Raw genomic sequence first — 21,242 nt, 5'->3', positions numbered from 1 at the left:
TGCGGAATAACTCTTTTAATGCATTTCCTTCAACTCTTTTTCAAATTACACAATAGGTAAGTCTGAAGCAACAATCCCTGCTAGTGGCATCTTCTTTCAAGGTGGGTAACTGAAACAGTTCAGAACTTCCCAAGAGCAGGACAGAAGTAACTAGCTTCTTAATCACACCAGTTTTACAACATTTGAAAGGCATTTTTGTTTATAAAATCATATAGCTTTACCAGCAGCTTCACACATGCCAACAGAAAAGGCATAGACGTCTAATTTCTTCAGGAGTTTTTGGGCTGCACTCTCAGCATCTGAAACCAGCACTTCTGCAGAAGACCCAACACCAGTAGGAACTACTGGTTCCTTATTTGATAGAGAGAAACCTAAGTGAGCAAGATTTGGATGTCAGGCAACATGAATAATTAATTAGGAGAGAGTAAATATCCATGTGAAAGAGAAAGAAAAATTATGTCAATAGCTTTGACAGGGATAAGTACATTTTTCGTATTAAAAAAGTACTTTACTTCATAGACCAAAAACATACTTTGGGACTTTTGCTACAATTTGCTAATCTGAGGTTGCAAGTTTCAGAAACTACAGTTTTCACCAAGTAGGCCCTCAGCATTTTGGGGTTTATGCTATTGGAGTACCAGTGGTAAACAAGATCATACGATTACATGTGAAATGAAGCTCTTCCCAGCAGTGTGGTGGTGCTACTTATTTTGTTTCTGGGCTGTCTCACTTAAGGGCGGTTTGAACAGTGGCTTAATTTATCATTGTGTTTAAGGAAATTTATCCAGCAATGGCATACAACCTCTAAGATCTATCTGCAGATGCAATACCATTTCCAGGCCTGTTTCCCCTGCTGTATGTATATGGGTGACACACTTGCAGAAGTCCCACATCCACCCTAACTTCCAGTAATGATGCTATACTGAATAACATTTGGGCTCAGAGGACAGTACACTATCTGGCCACTTTCTACATGCAGGGCAGAAATAAGTGTCTGTGACCTGGCAGCAAAGAAGGTCAGCAACAACCTGCGTTAACAGGAACACAAGCAATGGATGGAGGAAAGTTAATGAATACTGAGTAAAAGCGGATAACCAATCACATGCAAATACTTAATCCAGTTTTGGGACGTCCAGTACAAGACACCCACTGAGAACCTGGAATGAATTCAGTGAAGGGCCACCAAGATGATTTGAGACTGGAACACACCTCCAGTGACGAAAAGCTGAGGGAAATGGCCATGTAGAGACTGAAAAATGGACAGCTTTGGGGGGAGCATAGCAGCAGCCTGCCCCAGAGGTCACTGAGAAGATAGACCCAAGCTCCTCAGAGGTGGAAGGTGGGAGAACAGGAGACAATGGGCTTAAGTTGACACAACAGATGTCCTCACCAGGTATAAGGAAAACAATTCTCACCAGTAGGATAATTAATCCTTAGAACTGGTCACCCAAAGAAGTTGCATGAACTGCGTTTCTAGAGATCTCCAAGACTGGACAAAACCCTAAGCAATGTGGTCAATAGAGAGTGCTGATTTGAGCAGAAAGTTGGGCTGTAGACCTCCTGAGATCCCTTCCAACCTGAATGGTTTTGTAATTCTCAGAACAAACGTGTTACAATGCTGGATAAAGTGGTTACATCATGATTAAAGTGACTCCTTGAGTAGAAATTATAGCTAAGGAGTGCAACACCTTGACAACTGAGACCTTGAACAAAGGTCTTCACCAACACCTTTCTAGAACTGCAAATAAAAACTAAGGTTTGCTGGCTGGTTTCCCAAAAAGTTTTTAACCAAGAAAATTTCATGTGTCTGTTAAGTTTCTCAAGTTTTGGAGTCACTGCTAGTGACAGGGTAAACACGTAACTATTATTCTAGGCTTGTGAGCAACACATTGTTTTAACAGTGCCAGCAACCCTGTGGTGACAATGCCAAAATTCTTGCACACTAACAGCTGTTGTAGGTATTAGAACACTTCTGAAAAAGTTAAGAGATTACAGGTTGTGATTTCCTTTATCCCAGAAGACCAAAAACCAGTAATGAAAACAGACCTTTTCTCATCTCAGTCACAGGACGATGGAGCAAATTTGGATGGGGGAGAAATTTTGGTCAAACAGTTGCACTGTAACATTTCTTCTGTTTTTAAACCCTTCTCTTAGCTATTTCTACCTCTGAATTCTGAAAGGAAAGTAACACACAGGGCTATAAATGCAGTCTCAAAAGGCAAATATTATGCACATATTAGCTGGAATGGCCACATTTAACACTTAAGACTCACCAGCTTGCTGTGTTTTGACAGTTAGAGCCCATCACAACCAAAAGCAACTCACACACTAATACAGGTATGTAGACAACTCACTGAATCACAAAGCTGTGGGGCTCAGACAAGGCAACAGATCAAAAATCTCAGGTCCAAATGAACGCTTTCCTCCTCTCCTTGTGTGTCCCCTCCACAGCATCTCACAAATCCTGCCCGAGGTCACTGCACCTTACTACTCAGCTTGCTTAAGATCATGGTCAAAAAGCTGAGACACCTCACAGCACCTTATTTAAAAGTTGCTCAGCCAAATTTCCTGCCTCTGCCATACAAGTCCTGTGGCTGCCTGAACATCTACCCAGCACATTTCATGCAGCACAGCCCAAAATCTTCTACTTCCTCTTCTTTTGGCTTAATCACCTTGGCCACCTGGAGTAAGAGCAGCAACTTTTGCACCTCTGAACTAGGTCAGTCAAACAGCTCTGATCCTGTGAGTTTTTTGATTTCTCTGAAACAGGGTTTTAACACTATGACAGGTTCCTCTGGCTGGAAGACCTTCTGTATCTTCTAGGTGCTTAGCACAACAGAGCCCTGACCTCACCTCTAATTTCTCTACTCGTTACTTCAGCTACTACAAGTTTCCTGGAGAAACCTTTGTGTTAACTAATGCAATACTACTTTTCTAAGCCTAGAACTATAACAGAAGAACAGCAAAATACCTTTATGAGGAACTTCTAGGATATTAGGTCTTACAGAGGGGCAGATGCTTAATAAAAGCATCACTATCGACTGTTTTTAGTAGGACTCTGACTTAAATGAAAAACTGCTGTAGTCAAAAATCTCAAAGAAAATTAACTTTGTTCATTAGATTTTTTCCCCTTGTTTATAACAATGATATGACAATTATCAGCAGTGCTGTAACCAACACATTTATATGAATAAATCAATCCAAGTGAGAAATATGCTTATTGCATATTTATCCAAGGACCTTCACTCCCACACCCTGTATTTTAAACACCTGCAAGAGGTGTTTATTACCTCACATATGCCTGTAAATATCACCCCCTATAATTAAGCCAGGCAATTAAAATCCCAACATAAGCCAATATGTCATCTGAAGTGCAAAACTGGGTGGTCTGCCACAGTCACTTTCATATATCAGATTGCCTCACCTGCAGCTAAGCCCAGCCAGATAACGGGCAATATATGCAGCCCAGGAAAAGCAGTTAATTCAGAGTGTGTGTCCCAGGTCAGCTAACAAAGGAAAGACGATCACCCTCTCTTTTCTTGATAAATTTCTCCAGTTTCTCATAATAACAGAATTAATTGGGGGAAGGAGGGGAATCTCCCTTCCAAAGGCTTTTGACACTGTCCCCTACAACAAACTGACAACAGTGACAACAGTACAACAGCACAACAGCAGGTGAGTAGCTGACCTTGGGATCACTCTCAGGTAAGAGTGATTACCAGCCACTGTCAAACTAAAAGGCTCCACTTCACAGGGTTTGCAGGGACTACACCATCTAGTGTCGTATCAGGTTTCTGTTCGCTAAATTTGAAGATGGCGCAAAGCTGAAATGGAGTGAGAATATACCTGGGGACAAGAGCTCAAAGTGATCTTAAACTACAGAAACTACTCTGGAGAAGCCTCATGGGACATTCCCAGGTAAGAGACTTCAGAACAATCAATAGCCTAGAAATAAGAGTCTTGAGAAGAGATTGAAAGAACTTAAACTCCCTCCTTAACCTTCCCAAAGCATCATAGGTCTTCAAATATGTAAAAGACTGCTGCAGAGAGCAGAATAACATGCTCTCCTTTCATCTGCTGAGTAGGACAAGTAGTAATTGGCAAGAAATACAGCTTAGTGCCTGATGTAGCACTCTGTTTTCTGTTTCCTTCTCAAAGATCCCTACCAGAGATTCCCACACCTATTGTTCATGCTTAGCGTTCTGCTAGTGTTTTTATAGCTAAACATTATTTTTATAGCACTACATTAAGTTAGGATTCTTGGAGAAAGATGGAGGTGAATGACCATATTTCAATATATTTTATACATCTTTACTGTTGATTCACCTTACTTCTAGAATTCTTTCCATTGTAGTTACAGCTCGTTCCTGCATCTCCTCTTTACATCCTGGCTTTATGAGAAGTATCTGCTCTGTATAATCCTAACTTATTTTTAATTGCTGTAGTTTTATTGGTTTTCTTTTCCTGAAACCCACAAGAATCCCACCTGTCCTCTTCATATCCTTGGTATTCTGAAATAGTCTGCATCTTAAGCAGGTACCACTCATCAAGATTAGTTTTTACACTGCATCTCTGAAGAACAATGATCCACCCCACAGAATTTAGCTGCTTCATTCCAAGCAGCAATACAAGCTACAACAGATCCTCAGGGCAGTTATGTGCATTGTAAGATTTAGAAACATTTGCTCAGTAAGAATCAGTCTCTATTCTTTCAATGAAACAGAAAGTTGTCTTACAAAATACGCAGATAGGTGGAGATGGCTCAAACCTTGTATTGTCAGAAATCTCGATGCAGAACCTGCACTCACTTTGCTGCTCTAGAAATCCTTTTCCATTATTGCTTCTGCTTGGGAAATCTGAAACATTGGAGGTCTCAACATAACTACGAGGCTTCATTTTTCATTTCCATGAAAAAAAGTGAGGAAAAGCAAATCCTGTTTAGTAACATTTTTTTGCCTTCAGAAGAGCTAAATCAGACCTTCCTTCCCACACATTTCTGTCCCCGAAAGCAACCTGCAAGTCTCACAGCAAAGCTAGGAATACACATTCACAGCATTTTTCTTGCTTTCTTTGCTCACTCAACAGGTTCACACTTCACAGGCTCAGCTTTAGTCTACCTTTTTTGTTACCAAGTTCATCAACACTATCTGTTTATCTGCTCCATCCAAACCGATAAGGAAATAAGCCCACAGAAGATAAGTGGGAACTCTTCAACAGCTACCTTCCTGCTGAGCCAGCAAGTGCCATTTCTGGCACCATCTGTGTCCTGAAAGTCTGTTCTCTAGTGTTTTATTCACTAAACATGGAAAAAATATTTGGAAAGAAAATCTCTTGAAGCATCTTCTACATAGTAGATGCTAGTTTTAAAATGTTTTAAAAGAAAGAGAAATAAAAGGGGTTGGCATTGCACAGTTCCTTCTCAGAACTGTACTCAAATCCCCATTGTGTTACATCAGAAACAAACTCTAGGTACTTCTGGTTTTTTCAATTTTAAATCACCTTACCTAGATCTCTTTCCAGAGGACGTATAATTTTGTCTTGCAAATAAACCTCCAGTGCTGAATACACACTGGCTAAGTGGGAGAGTACCTGACATTACAAATTAGGAGTCAAATCAGTATGTTACAGACTGCAGTTCAGGAAAGAGTAATAAGAGATCTATTTACTTTTCTGCAGCAACCACAGAGTCAGGGTACTTGTTTTCAAAGAGTAAGAGATGAGACTGGTATATGTGGAGAAAGGGAAGCAGGGATGTTCCAAATTCTTCACTAGTCATGATTCTTAGCATCAGTCTGGGCTTTGTACTTCAAGAGTAAGTATAGGAAAGGGGAAGAATACTACCACTACATACTACACTACTACTACCCACATACTCAAAGTGATGCACTAACCATTGGAGAGTTTGCTTCACAAAACATACTTCTCAACGAGATAAAATGACTTATTTAAAAAATAAAATCTGATCATGCATGACTTCTCCAAATTACTAAATGGATACAATAACCTCTATAGGCAAATTATATGTAAGCAGCACGAAGGGAAGATTATGCATGCAGAAGTCATGATGCTTTTATGGAACAGGTCACTGAACCAGAACCCTCAGAGACAGTCTGGTGAGGGAACAGGCAAGGTGCAAGTGAACCCATGGATGAGTAGAAAGCATGATCCTGGCTAATCCTCTACCAGTCCAGACTCCAACTGCAGTCTGAGGCACCTACATTTTCTTAGTTCAGACAGAGATGCTGTCTTCCCTCCACACCTCCAGTTTCTCCTAGCTGGGCAAGGAGCACAAGAGTACACAACCCACACATACAGAAACCTGCAGAACCTTGCCAAAAATCTTGTGAAGTTCAAATTAATTACCAGACAAGTTTTGTACAAACTTAACCTTGAATGCCTTGGAATAAATTAGAATTTTATCTTTTACAGCTGCACTTTTCAAGTGAGCTCTTCAGGATAGCAACCTTGCGGTTTTGTTTCAAAGTAGTAACTCAGCAGATTATAGCAGTTCATTATCTGCCTTTTTCTCCACCACTTAGCTCTGAATATGGTCTAAAAGGGTTATCTTACCTTTTTTGCTTATATCATGATGGTCTGATAAGTGCACAGTGAGGTCTTACATTACACAGAGGAAACAACTACAAGCCCAATTGCTATGGCTGGTTTTAAGAGTCAGTATTTTAATCAGTAATGTCAACCTCCATGAAGGAGAACACTAGTTGGAATATTTTTGTCAAAAGGGGCAGCCAGAAAAGCAAATAACTTATCTGAATTTCTATACTTAGTTCCTGAAAAGTCTTGCTAATAAATGCTTGTTACTCTGTGGACATTTATACCCCCTGTTTCCCAACCTATATGGAATAGCTGTGGGCCAAGTGTCCTGCCACAAATTTTCAGGACACCCTGTTACTTCCAAGGGGAAGTCAAAACTTCCTTATCACTGAAGTTCAGTGTTTTCTCTCTTCTACTAAATGCACTAAATAGGTATGCATGTCTGTTAGACAGGTAAGAGGGTACACCAGTGGAACAGTTCCTAGGTTTTGACCAGAAATGGATTTATTCCAGCATTCCATGAATCTCAAAAGCCAGCTTTTACCCACATGGACAACAAAGGGCCTATATCAAGAGTGGGGCCCCTTCCTCAGGTGACAGATCTCAAAAAATTCTCAGTTCAAATTAAGCTTCAATATTCCCTGAAAATTTTTCTGGTTTTGGAAACCAGGAGGTAGAATTTCTCTGTGGTGCTCAGGAATGGGAGCTACTTCCAAACTCTGTTGCAGATGAGCTACATTTAAGAACGTTATGGATGCCTTCCTTATTATGAGAGGGCCTGGTGGGTGTTTTGTTATAAGCCAAGGGCCATCTCTGTGCACATAGATGCTCACTGGCTCCCAGTCCCACGTGGCCCAAGGCATACAGGTGCCACGTGTGACACCCCAGCAACAAGAACAGCTGTGAAGCACTGAACTAGAGGCGTGCACACTGACTTCTAGGGGCACTCCTACAGGCTTTATAATGAGCTTGTTTTTATAAAGAAAAAAAAGGAAAACAAGACAGTTACTACAGCTTTTGCAAAGAATGGCACTGTAACCTTCCTAGTAGTGGCTATACCAGGGAAAAACAATTCACAAGAACATTTCTGCTGTTCTTTTCACATATCCTATGTCACAGTAAAAGGAAAGGTGTTGAAGAGCACAAAGTGTGGTTTGTATTTCAATATGGAACATACAGGAGGGCTACTACAATAACTAACCTAGAGACTTCTTTCATCAGTTTTTTTTGTCTGGTTTTAAGGATTTCACACCTATTAGAAGTCAGTCTTGATTCAAGCAATTAACAAAAGGGCGATGAGGCAAGCAAATTGGCTCAGAGGGACTATAAGACACAATCTAAGTAAAATCACTCCAGCTGCTTCACATGCACCCTCACATACCATCCACTCAAAAAATATTATGCTAGAACATTGCTTCAATATAAATACTTCTCTGTATGTACACATTTCTACTCTCCCCACTAAGAAAGACTTGTTTTAAGAGGGAATCATCAAAAACTTTCTTACAGAGTTCAAAGGAAGTTTTTTCAAGGATTTTAACACCAAAAAAAGATATTGGAACACAAGGTAAACTGACATGAGGATTCCCTAATGAATTTAATCACCAGCACTGATTAAGGATATACAAAGCTTACCTGCTGAAGTGCAGAGGTGCCAGACCACCAGCACTTACAAAGAAAAACTTTAGGAAGTTAATGGACAAACTGTACTTGGCAGGCAACCCTGATGTTGCAAGAAAATTTTAAAAGGTACTGTAGAAATTTTGGGGGTCTATAAATTCTGCGCTCAAAGGATCAGGTCTGTTACAGTAACTTGAGGACATCTAGGCAAGGGAGAGATGATGCTAAGAGGGACAATTTTAACTCTTCCTTGGGAACTTTACGAAGACAGTGTTCTTAAAAAGATGGACAGAGAAAACATCTGTCTAAGACCAGATGTCACCACAGAAACTGCAACAATGGAGAAGAGGGATCATTTAAAAGTCAGAAAGCAGATGGGAGACAGGGTAGATACCTGTAACATACAAGCCATATTAACTACATGTGTAAGGAGTCATGAGCAAGTAGAAGCATTTTTAAGTACTCTGCTCAACAGTACCTTCTGTTAAACATCTGTGTATTCACATCTGAGTTGTATGCCTCTGCTCTGATACTTACTATTCCTACAAAAAAATCCTCAGAGTAATTTTGTACCAAAAAATAAGTTAATCTTCAAATTAGTCAGCCTCAACCATTTCTATTACTACTGTTCCCAGAAGCCTGACATAAAAAAGCAGTTATGAAATTGAAATAAAAGGTATCAAGTGGGTGCTGTTCAGCTGAGGGGTATGCAAGGCTTGGAAAGTGCAGAGGAAAAGCTCACATGGACAGCAGAAAGGCAGGCTGGAGCAATGAGAGGTGGTGTGTGCTGGTACCTTACAAGGACCCAGTGGTTGACAGCCTTGATTCAACACACCAGTGCCTCCATTTTCCTTCAAAGCTAGGAGGCAATCAGGCAGAGCAAACAAAGAAGCAGCTGCAGATGGAAAGTCAGATGACAGCAACAGACCAAACCTGCTGGAGAACAATGCTACTGGAGCTTTATCCCCAAACCCTCCACCCCCTAACTTCCCTAAGGCAAGAGGATGACTTACCACTAATAAAACATGAAAAAACATTTTATACACATATAAGGTAGAAAAACTGTAAAGAAAACAGATCTAGCTGTTCTCACAGTAGTCCACCTACTGCAAAAATTAGAACACTACTTGTGGAGTGTAAACAGCAATTATGTATTATACTGGTGAGAGCCAATAACCAGAATACTGTGAATGACCAATTTGCCATAATGTCACCAATACAGAGGAGCAAGGAAAAACAGACAAACAAAAGCCCTCAAAAATCCCCACGCCCACACCACCCAAAGAAAGGACCAGAACTAAATTTCTGCTTCTGTAAAGGTTTTTGACCAAGTATTTAAATATGAACTTTTATCAAGTTTACTGAACTCATACACCAAACACCAGCAAGGGCCAAAATGGATGAGCTTTCAGTCAAAGAGAGTGACTGCATCAGGAAGTTAGCATTCACCAAAGAATCCATTTCAACTTTTTTTATGGTTAACTTGGAGAACAGAAACGAAGGCAGTTATCTGAATTGCTTAGAAGGCTCTATTGTTCCCTCTTCCAAAGGATTTTTCCCTAGAACAGAATGGGTGGTGTGTGCAAAGCAAGTGAAAGGTGGGGGAAGGGGAAAAGTCCTGTGGATAAAGAGAGAAACAGAAACATAGTTTTTAAGCAAAGATATAATTTTTTTTAAGTAACTTCCTACCTCCCACTGCAAGTGAGGCGGGATATTCCTGATCTGAAGCTTCCGACTCCTGCAGATAAATTAAAGAAAATAGTTTTTAAAAAAACCCAAAGAAAACATTATTGCAAGATAGACTATACATAGCAGTGTCATACATTTAAGCATCTGTCATACTAAAAGGGGCAAAACCAAATACAGAATTCAAAAAAACCAACAGAACGCCGAGGGGGGAATGTCAGGTCAAAATCATTTCAAGTCCAAAGAACTGTTGCAGAAATACTTGTTACACGTTTGACAGCTGTTACATTTCATGAAGCCTCCACTTTTCTTGAAGAGTATTTCTATTTTAGCTTTAAGGCCTTCAGTATCTAATTCTCTGTTATAAATGGGTGTGACAATCCCATGTATTTGTGCTGGGCTCTCCTTCACACACTTTAAGAGTTTGTTGTTATTTTGTTTTTTTAAATTCACCAAGATGATACTTCAGGATGTTACATTACTTCAAGGTAAGGAATATAAATTTGAATCAATACATTTGTTCTATTATTAAGCTTTTCATTAATCTAATGATGGACTATTTCCTAATATTTACATGACTAAAATTCTTCATCCCTGATTGGGAGGAGAGGGTAAGAATCAGTAAATTTATTGTATTTTCACCCCAAATTTACATCAGTTTTTACTTATCTAGTAAACAAAACATTCACTTTGAAGTGCTACTGCAAAGCCTGGCAGTGTGCTGGCTGCCTTCACAGCCAAGTCTTTTGTCTCCTCCCTTCCCCCAAAGTGAGAGAACAAATAAATGCCAGAGATGCCACAAAACCCTTGGGATTGACAAGAATGTGTAGATTAACACAGTTTCGGCTAGGCTCAGGTATGTTGAGCTAGTAGGGTCAGCCTGGCCATCCCGGGAAGCTTTGGGGAAGGGAGAGAGGACAAGAGAGCAGTCGAGGCTTAGAACATCTCAACTGCATTTTGGTACACCAAAGCAGCTAAAATAAGTGTCTTGTGTTCAAACACTTAGTTCTGCCTCACATTTTAATTGCTCAATAATGACCTCTCAGAAAAAAGTGCTTCACATTTTAAGGACTTTTTATAACAGTTAAATTTATACAAGCCAGTGAAGTCTTGAAGCAAAACAAGTTTTAGAGATGTTCCTGTCTAGCAATAAAATCAAAAGCTTTCCTTTTCGCCCCCAAATCCTTTTAAAATACACTCCTTTCCCTAACACCACCACCTACCCAGGCCTGCCGTGTTTTACATCTTGAAATGCTCTTCTCAACAGGCTTTGTTCAAGGCACAAGCAGAGGTTACAGCACAAAGCCGCCTTGCCCAAACTGCTCCTCATGTGGAGGTGTCACCCCCAACACTTCAGCGACCGTGAGATCAAGCAACAAACGTGCTTTGGCCAGAAAATAGAAACAGGTCTTAGTTTTGTAGCATTTCTCAGCTGTTTTCACTCCCTCTCAAGCAAGTAGGAGCAGATTTCGGCATTTGATCATATAAATAGGCGAGGAAGGGAGAACGAAAACCCAAACCACACACAACCCAGTTAAGGTTTCATTTTCAATAAAGCAAGGAAAGTCAGGAGCTGCTTCACTGTAATAGGGAGGGCAGAAAATTTCCTTGAAGTCTGCAAAGTTTTCCTTAGCCTGGCATCTCAGCTAGCAATACTGCTACAAAACAGTCGTCCTAAAATAGTGATATACTGCTCCGAAACATCAAAATAATCTCACACAGCAACCTGAAACTTGAAAGTTGGGTCCTGAAGTAGAACATAAAAGGGGATGCTCATTCAGTATTAAAAATACCGGGAAATTTTAATACAGAAAAACCCCAAACCACAGAATTGGCAGCCAATACACTATTCAGTGTGCTTCAAACTGTGTTGTGCCATTACTCTCCCACACTTGTAGATTCAAATTAAAATTCATGAGTTTCACGGCAAGGATCTGAGCCCAACAACCCTGCCACCATACCAACAGCAGGTCTCACTCCAGCTCCATGCCCAAGTTTGGCCACCAATGCTCACACTGAGCAGGGTATATCCACTGATGGGAAGGGGGGGAGTGGGGGAAGTCCTTTCCAGAAACACTTATACAAGTTTCACAAAACTACCACCTCACATTTCATTTCAGAAGGAATACCTACATATCGTCTCTACTGCTCAACACCTGAAAGATGGACCAAAACAAAGCAATCTGTGCTTTTTGTCATCTAATGCTGAGGACTAGCATAAGCTTTGGCATTGGGTTTTTTCTTCCCACACGACTTCAAGGGACTGAAAATTTTGATACAATTTTAAATTTCAGCCTGCCAACATTTGTAGCACAGAAATAACTTGAACATCCTGAAAAGGAGAAGGAAGGGAGACTAGCAAGGAAGAAATGCCACCTTAAAATTATTAGCTCATTATTAGCCACATTCACAAACAGCAAAAGAAAATGGCAAGCTGAGTACAAAACTGGTTGTGCACCTCAATTTATGGCAATAGTGAGACACCTATTGTACAAAACTCAAAGGTCACTTCAAAAATACAAGCATAGCTATAAACACATCATTTAATTTGGAAGTATTTGTACCTTCATCAGTTTCTTAGCTGCAAATAATTTTAACTTGCCACCTAGTGCACAAGTTTGAAATCTGGTGTTTACTGATGCATGTGAAAATTTAACCTATTTTTTTGCATTATTTCTGTATCACAATTAGCAATAGGGAAAAAATATAATTGAATAAAGCTTTGCATGGCTAAGAGAGGAATCACACAGAACCAGCATAAAAGGTCATGGACACATTTGAGATTTTTCCGTTTCATTTACTATTAGCCCCTGTCTAAGAAGTCCTAATAGCTTCCTTAAGAATGCCTAAAAGTACACAAAGCTTGTACCCTCTTTCCCCCTCTTCCCTTCTCTACACACAAGAGGGATAACCAGAAACGACCTAGCTGTTTTTGTATTCGCAGGACCAGAACGAGCAGCGAGCAGACAGAGAGCGACCGTCTCCCACGTGCTGCGAGAACTTGCGGATGCAGCTCCCGGCTTGGAGATCGCTCCTCCCGTTCTCCTCCCGCACTTCGGCAGCCCCGTACAGCTCCTCGCTGCAGGGCAGCACCAGTGATTTTGCAGGCACTCTCTCTGCTGCCTGCACGTGAGTCCATAGAAAATCAGCTCTCGAATTCCTCGAGAGAAATCCCAAACCAAACGCAAGAGGATAGCAAAGAGTAAGGGACAAAGCTGGGTCCTGACTGAATCTACCGGAGCAGCAACAGCTTCCACAAGGATGGGTTCTGAGCTCAGCAAGCACTCTTTTGCACAGGGTCAAAACTCCACACAATAGATGGGGAAAGGAAAAAGTATGGAGCATCTTCCTGGAAATACACTCCCATCTCAGGCACCGTTAGCTCTTTCAGGATGCTTTCCATTTTCCTCATGACCCTGTTTTCTTTGGCAAAATATGGCATATGCAAAGATCCTATAGCTATAGATACAAATATCCCAGGCAGCAGAATGCTACAGAGGCTTTATGTTCTGCTTTGAAATAATCTCCAGTTTTATTACTTTATGACTACTTGCAGTCACATCAGCTGGGTAAAACAAGAAATAGTCCTTTCTCATCCCATGAAGGTCTTTTACTACAGTAGTTTCATTTAATATACAGCTCACCTAGTCTTAAATCCTTAGTAAAACCCTGCCAGCATCTCTCATCAATGTCACTCACATAAGACTTGTGTATGCACTTTTTCCAGTTTAAGCAGATTTCTTACTTCATTTTTCCCATGCTAAATAGGCATTGCAAATAGATGTCAACTGAAAAAAAATCTGGGCAAATAAGGTTTGTGCTCTGTATCATACTAAGGTTTTGGAAAGCTACTTATGTTCACAGCATGTGAACAGGTACTCCCACACTCATTTCTCTTTTTCAAAGATGCCCAATAAAAAGTGTTTCGGGTAAGAAAAGAGACTTCTCTGGTTTCTCTGCAAGGTTAGTCCATAAGCAATTGTTTGGCAATAATATACTTTTCTTAAGAGGAATTTCACACATTCTGATTCTTATTTTCAGGTACTATCCAGGTAACAGAATTCAGCTACTTTAAGCCACTGCTGATGACCATATGCCAACATATTTATTCTGAGGATGTTAAGACCTGGAGCCTTGTATTTGGGGGACGTGAATATCTCTGCAACACTGAAAGCAAGTAAAACAAGCAGCCATCATTGTGCAAGGCAAGCAGCATACTTGTGCTACATGTGTGTGCAGAGACAAAAAGGGCAAAGTACCATAAAGATGGCTAATTTACTAAAAGCCATCTTAGTGATCTCTGAAGAGGTAATTTCTCCTATGTCAATACAGAGAACAAACATGCACAGGGACACCCAATGCTCCCAACCCACAAGAAACCCACACACATGTGAAACAATACTAAATGTGTCTAAGGAAAAAGATGGGAGAAAGAAAATGTTGAAATTGTGGCTTTTCTTCTTCATTTCTTTTACATATATACCCTTTCCTAATCTCTCTGCCCTCAATATACACCAGGTTTTTTTCCTTCAATATATAGAGTTCCCCTTAAGTTAAAAGGGTCTCAAAAATGTCTGGTTTTGCATCCCTGTATAAAATCTCACAGTACACTTTCACTAACACAATCTCACTATATGCTCTATACATACAATGTTTAGCAAAGGCAAATCACATCAGACCCACACCTCCCCTTAAGGGAAAATAATTTTAAATAAGAGTAGACAATTATAAAACAAACAATAAAGTATCGTGCTTTTCCTCACAGTCCCATTTTTTTTTGTATGTCACAGATGTGTCAAAATTTTACTATTTCAAAGGGAAACAAACACAAGTATCGAAGTGACTGCACTTCCACACAGTTGTACCTACACTCTTACCAGACCCTTCTGACCATCCTCCCTCCCCCCCAGAGACATGCTGCCTCCTACTCCTTAATTCCCACTTCTCAATAACACCACTTCATAGTCTCTTATTTCAGCAGCCATATGAGCTACACACAACATTAATGCCTTAAACCCACAGAGCACAAACTTACTCCTTTTAAACAAGAGCCTATGGAAAAAGAGTTAAACACGTTTGAAAAGAGATCAAGTGAACATCGACGATGTTAGTCCATTCAACTGTTTGAACTCAATACCTATGGGATAGAAAGCAAATGGTCTACCTTTTCCACTCTTAGGAACATGCAAAGAGCAAATGCTTATTCATTTCATTCGTTCTAGGTCTGTACTGCCATGCTGGTTACCTGGAAGAAGTCTTGGCACCTCACATCACAGGTGCAGAGTGTGCCAATACCCACCAGCACCGAGTGCTGGTACCCCCCAGCGCTGCCTCCCAGCTCGTGGCCCCCAGCTCTGACAGCTACACATGATGCCACTGCAAACCCACTCACCAAAACAACCGTTTTTCTCCCCAAGCTCCAAAGAATGGCATGAAGACAAAAATTGTCAGTTCTGAGGCTTACTTCACTGACAACCCAAACTGAACATAGACAGCTGGAGATGAAATGTTAAAAAAACACCACACAGCAAAAAGCCTTCTATGGAGTGTGGGTAACGCCATACGGTAAGAAATGAGTTCTGTATAAAAAGTCCTGACAGGAACAGCCATAGAAACAAAGTTAGCAACTCTTATGGCCAAGTGGAAAACTCCTGGTAATCGACTGAATTATAGGGGAAGGGAAAGAGGGGTCTTATTGTTTACTGTGCAGCTAGCAAAATAAAAACAGGCAAGAAAAAACCCACACAAAAGCTACCCCCACACAGAGTTCATTAGTTTCTCCCCCTCGGGTTGCTTCAAGTAGCTGATGCTTGGGCACAACAGAGTGAATCAGTGTTTTTAATGCTCTTCTAGAGGGAAGAAAGGAAAAAAGAAGCCAAGTTTACAGGATAAAATAAATAATCCTTAACTCTCAATTCAGATCAGTGTGGCTGGGAGGAAAAGCACTAGTTTCTAGTTACAGGGCGAGGGAGGGGGAGTTCTCATTATTTTCTTTGCAGTAAATGTAGGTAATGACACAGACTGAGCCACTGGAGTGGCTTGTCCTGCAAGAGGTGCTGCAGTCTCTGCCTGCCCCCCTCTTCACACTGAAATATCATGGGTTTAAGCAATCTTTTCACTCAAAGTTGTTCATATTTGATTCCTGAAAGTATCTAACAAACAGCAGTAAGTCCATTCTAAGGCATCTTTTTATAGAAAATTTTAGATGCATATATATTTGTGCAATTATATCTCTCAATATGCTCTTCCCTAACAAGTACTTCTGATAAATACAAAACCAAAGGGTCACACTTCCTGCCTAAAATGAAGGCATTCTGTATTTCTTTCTAAAACAAACTCAGGTTCAGTTAACTGACAAACAGAGGTGTTTATATCACTTATATTAAAAGATATTTAATTTCTAGCATATATTACAAGGCACACTGATGACACAGTTACTATATTTTATCCAATCAGGCCTTTAGCTTGTGAAACAGACAGTTTCATCTTGAACTTACCTAGCAGAAGAAAGGAGAAGGGTTTCAAATACTGACTTGTTAAGAAACATCACCACTTTTTATTTCTACACACTGATCTGGTCAGCACAATACTTGAAGAAGAAATGTTATTGCTCCAATTTCAGACCCAATTCAGCAATTCAAGCAGACAAAGCTTGGCTAAGCCACAGGCAAAGTGCAGCAATACTTCTCTTTGTGTTGACTCATTTAATCCCAGACCCAGATTTAAAAGCAGACTGTACTACCACTCAGAATAAGGATTTTCCATAAAATTTAGGCAAAAAAAAATTTTCTCAAAGCTTATGCAAGACATAATAGTTGGCTCCTAACTACACTTTTCCCCTTTCATCTTGCACATACAACCCACCAAAGCAGCCGCTTTGGAGAGGTGCATTATCTCAGCATTCAGAATGAAAATATGACTCTTGGATTACCTCACAACTCCCTCTGTGCTGATGATCAAATTTCCTACCACTGCCTGCACACCATGGGATTTGTTTACTACCTCTCCCCAGGACGAGCAGTCAGAAAGCTGAGCCAGCACAGCCGCGCAGCTCCACGCCCCAAAGCCACCAGCCCAACCAGTGGGCACCGGGCTGTACTCTCCTTGCAGGAGTAACCTGAACACTCTGAAAGGATCTGCACCTTTGTGAATGGACTGATAGCTCAAGAAGCACAGCCAGAAATTGATGTTGGCACATCCAAGTCACATCATGCGAAATAGGCAAATCAGGCAGTGTAAGCCCAGCTTACACTGGTAGTTCTCGTGTTTATGTGGATAACCTGGATAGTAGGCTCTCACCTGTTACCATTTGCGTCAGGATTTTAGCCCAACAATTCCTCACATCACTAATTAGACTAAAAGCTTATATTCATTATTTTTAAATTCCCTTGAGTGGAACATAAAGGCATTTAAAAAAAAATTCTGAAGATTCTGCCATTACCATATTAATGCTGAATTTCTCATTTAAAAAAACCATTCGTTTTTCAGGTGTTGTTAATGAGAGAAGGCTGTTAAGATTTTTTTTTTTAATAAAGAATTAAACACTGCTTTAAATCTAATGGGAAGTTTTAGCATCCTTTAGAATAATGGTCCCACCTTTGTGGCTTGTGACACTTATGGTTGGGTTGGTTTTGAGATTGGTTCCTCCCCCTCCATTTGGGGTAGGGTGGGGGTGTATATGTGTTTTTCCTAAATGCCACATTTTATCTACCCCTCTTCCCCTGAGCAGAGGTCTCTATTCCTTAAACAACTGTGCTATGCAGCTGATTTTGTTGACCAAACTTTTTCAAGCTACAGTCACTTGCCATTTATTCTCTCACCACACCACTAACTTGCAACTAACTGGGATGTGGATAAAAGTGAAAATACCCCTGAGGTGCATGAAAGACTGTAAATAAACACTTTTAAAAGCAAAAATACTTCTAAGCATACAAAAAAAATTTGTTTACTTAGTATCCTTAATGGGACACAGTACTCAGCTTTTATCTTTCTTCTCCCCACCCTTCATTTTCTTCAGCCACCAAAATAGCCAAAGGCTTCTTCTCTCCCATCACCTGTTTTCCTAGTGCCCACAGGGCCTGCTACTTGAAGCAGTCACTATTTTCCATTACAAACTAGCTATGAAAATCTACATCAGCGGTAAGAAGAAGCCACAGACTGAAACTTTCATAGGGTGGCCCTGCAGTATGTGGCCATGTTAGGGGCTGGGGAGCAGTAGATTATTAAAAAAAAAAAAAAATTCTTTTCTCCTTTTTTTCCCCCTAATTTCCAATGAATTCAGCTCCCTTTAAAGAGTCCAAGGAGCAAAAACGAATGGTGAAGGATACTTCAGAGTCACTTCTGAAGCAAAAAAAGTGCAATAATTAAAAAGCCAACAAGATACTTTGTTCTAAGCAGCTGCTGTATACAGCCTCACAGTGTTTTTATTTTGCATGTCTTCCCTACTACCGTCTCTTACTCGGAAGGAGTTTGCCAACCAGTCAGAAACCCAATGGAAATAAGTGACACAGATATCATGTACTATGTAAAATTTTGGCAAATTTTTTTTGGTATGGGAGGTATGGCACCAGATTAGATCTCATCTAACAATAACTCAGTGATTCACCCTTCTCAGACTGAAATATCTAAATAAAATTAGCAGCACTCATAGACGAATTCGGTAGCCACCATGCTGCTGAGACCAACTGCTCAACCACGAGCCCGTGTGTGCAGAGAACATCAGAAATGCTTTCCAGATTCCTTACACCACAGTGATAGACAGGGACTCCAACCTATTTTGGTCTCTTTCAGGTCGCACTTAAGTGAAACTACAGTTGTTCATTCTCAATTTGAGTCCACAGTACGCTCCAGATTAAACAAATTCAGTTCTGATTGCAGGGGGAGGACTGGAGGGGAAACAAAATAGCAAGAGTTGCTCCTCCTGTACACTTATAGCATTTAATTGCAAGACCTCTGTTACACAGTCTCAGCGTTTGCTCGATTTTTTTTTTTTTTTTTTTGCTATCAAATATCGGATTTAAAAGTTCAGGTTGAGAACAAGCTACTTCAGAACTTAAACTGAGTGTGGCATTAGGGTAGTTCAGGGACTCGTCCCACTTCACCACCACCTTGCTGTTTCACACCACACATGCAATTTTTAAAGAAAAGCCTGTTTGCTGCCTCTCTCAGGCTGCTTTACAAAAACTGACACAAATTAGTGTCCAATTCCTAAAAGGATCTCAATAAACAAAGATTACTGTGGGGTCTAGGAAAGGGAAACACAAACACTCGTGCTGCTGAAAACACCATCTAATTTCAAAAAGCTTATATGCTGTAACTAGAACAACTGAAATATCTGCTTAGTCTGGTTTTAAGTGTATGTGTAAACTTCAGCTACCATACTGGCTCCCTGACATTTTCGAGTCTCTTCCACGATATAAAAAGATATCAACAACGGCAAACTACTTCATTTAGGCAATTGTCTGTAAAATAATCCCTAAAAATATGAATAATAGTCCTAGTGCTTAAAAGAACAAAACAAACTAAAAGTGAAATTAACAAATGCACAGAGTAAATCAACACTTTCAAATGTACAGCCACAGGTTTCAGGATCTTTCCAGAGTTTAGAGCCACTCCAAGAATTGAGTGTGTGTGTGCACATACACACATGGCTTTTGCTCTGTGTCCACACTGACTGAAACCTCCATTTTTATTATTGTTTTTCAAAAATACGTATATTAATCAACCCTGCAAGAGGACAGCTGACATGATAATTGAGCATTTGAAAGAGACTATGCTCATCATCTGATGTTCCAGCAAAGCCTAACAATGACTTGCAGTTAATTTGCTCACACGACAAAATTCTTTTTTTTTAATTAAAAAAAAAGTCTACCTTTCAATCTCAAGATTGAAATCAAGAAAAAATTTTAAAGTACTGGAAAGACAAATAGTTTCTTTTAAATCTTCTAGACCACACTAACAGGAAAAAAGTAGAATACTTCACCAGCTTTACAGCAGAAATGTCAAGTTTACTGTACATTTCCTGTTATCTTTAAAATAAATATGTTCTTCTGTCTCAATAGCTTCAGTGTAATAAGCCTTATTAACACAACCTTAGAACAAACTTTCAAAGTATAAATTGATGCACACTGTAGCCAAGACTGCACAGATACCAATGCTCACTTTGATGCTCTAGTCATTATTTCACTAGTACACTTTGTTGAACTGATGGAATACCAGCAAGAAGAGCACTCAAGTGCTGGCCCTTACTAATGGCAATTCCACGTGGCCTTAAACTGATTAAGTGACCTAAATCAGATGAGATATAGCACCTTCACCAGAGGAGTGCTAGAATGCATGGGGTTTGCACTACCAGCACCAAATAGCTTCCCTTCCTTTCTCTTGCCCTATCAAAACCCAAAAGTCATCAAAAGTGACCACTCTGCTGTTTGACTTGTAATTTTTATGCTGAATGTCAATAGATGCAGAAATTTCTTTCTTAAATGCCATTGCTTCTCCTATAATCCTGTTACTTGCAAAAAGAAACAAATTTGGTGTATGGTTTTCAAACATTATTTTCACTTTTTTTAGTAATTTTCTCTGAAGAATTCTCCTCCAAAAGTTTAATCCTATTCAATTACACAAAAATTTTGTGGTGAGAACAGCAACAAATGATATTATTTCATAGCTGTACTTTCAGAAAAATGCTACATCTTATTTAGAAGACCTGCACATTGTCCCCTCCAAAACTTTTATACCCTTGAAATATAGAATGCACCATCCTTCAGCTGGTGCATAGAACTAAAGAGACACACCTTGCACACACACCCAATATTTTTAACATAAAGGTGTGATCCAAAGACTGGTTACCAAAAAAAAAAAAATTAGCTTTTTAGTTGACATGTTTTAAGAAGTTACATTTATACAGTAATAACAACCATAGAGATTTTTCTTTTTTTCTTTTTTTTTTTTTTTGAAGCAGTAAGTTTGGTCAGGGTAAGTATATCTACACTAGTAAATCCCCATGCACAATAAATAATTTGCGCTGCCATAGTTAAAGCATCACAGATTGTGTGCAACGAGTCCTTTGCAATATTTTATATTTACTTAATACAAATGCTGTTAATTATATCTTGCATTAAACTTCATTTTTAAGAATTACCAAAACAATCTTCTGTGCTTTTGTCATAGCAGCTTTGATTAGTGCACACGGGCTTACATAGTATAATATATGAAAGCAATCCCTGAGCTTTCATACCAGGGCTTGATTAAAGCCTTAGAGTATCATTTCATTCTGTTCAACTGGAAAAGTCAACAACTAAAATTCAATTGTTCACTGACTTTAAGTTATGCAACATTTCAATCTACAATTTCTTTCAAAGGCAAGTTATGCTGAAAAATTGCTT

General features: G+C 39.7%; 1 protein-coding gene across 2 annotated transcripts in view; it reads right to left on the bottom strand.

Moving 5' to 3' along the window:
* IGF2BP3 (insulin like growth factor 2 mRNA binding protein 3) overlaps positions 1–21,242 on the bottom strand; it is a 112,266-nt gene that overhangs the window by 77,233 nt on the left and 13,791 nt on the right. For both annotated transcript variants that reach the window (XM_032109712.1, XM_032109720.1), the window contains one exon: positions 9,862–9,910. In XM_032109712.1, the coding sequence (XP_031965603.1) occupies positions 9,862–9,910 (49 nt within the window). The remainder of the gene's footprint in view (positions 1–9,861; positions 9,911–21,242) is intronic.

Source organism: Corvus moneduloides, chromosome 1, assembly GCF_009650955.1.
Source record: "Corvus moneduloides isolate bCorMon1 chromosome 1, bCorMon1.pri, whole genome shotgun sequence".
Taxonomy (NCBI): Eukaryota; Metazoa; Chordata; class Aves; order Passeriformes; family Corvidae; genus Corvus; species Corvus moneduloides.
The sequence above is the reverse complement of the archived record's forward strand: the minus strand, read 5'-3'. Positions and strand labels throughout refer to the sequence as shown.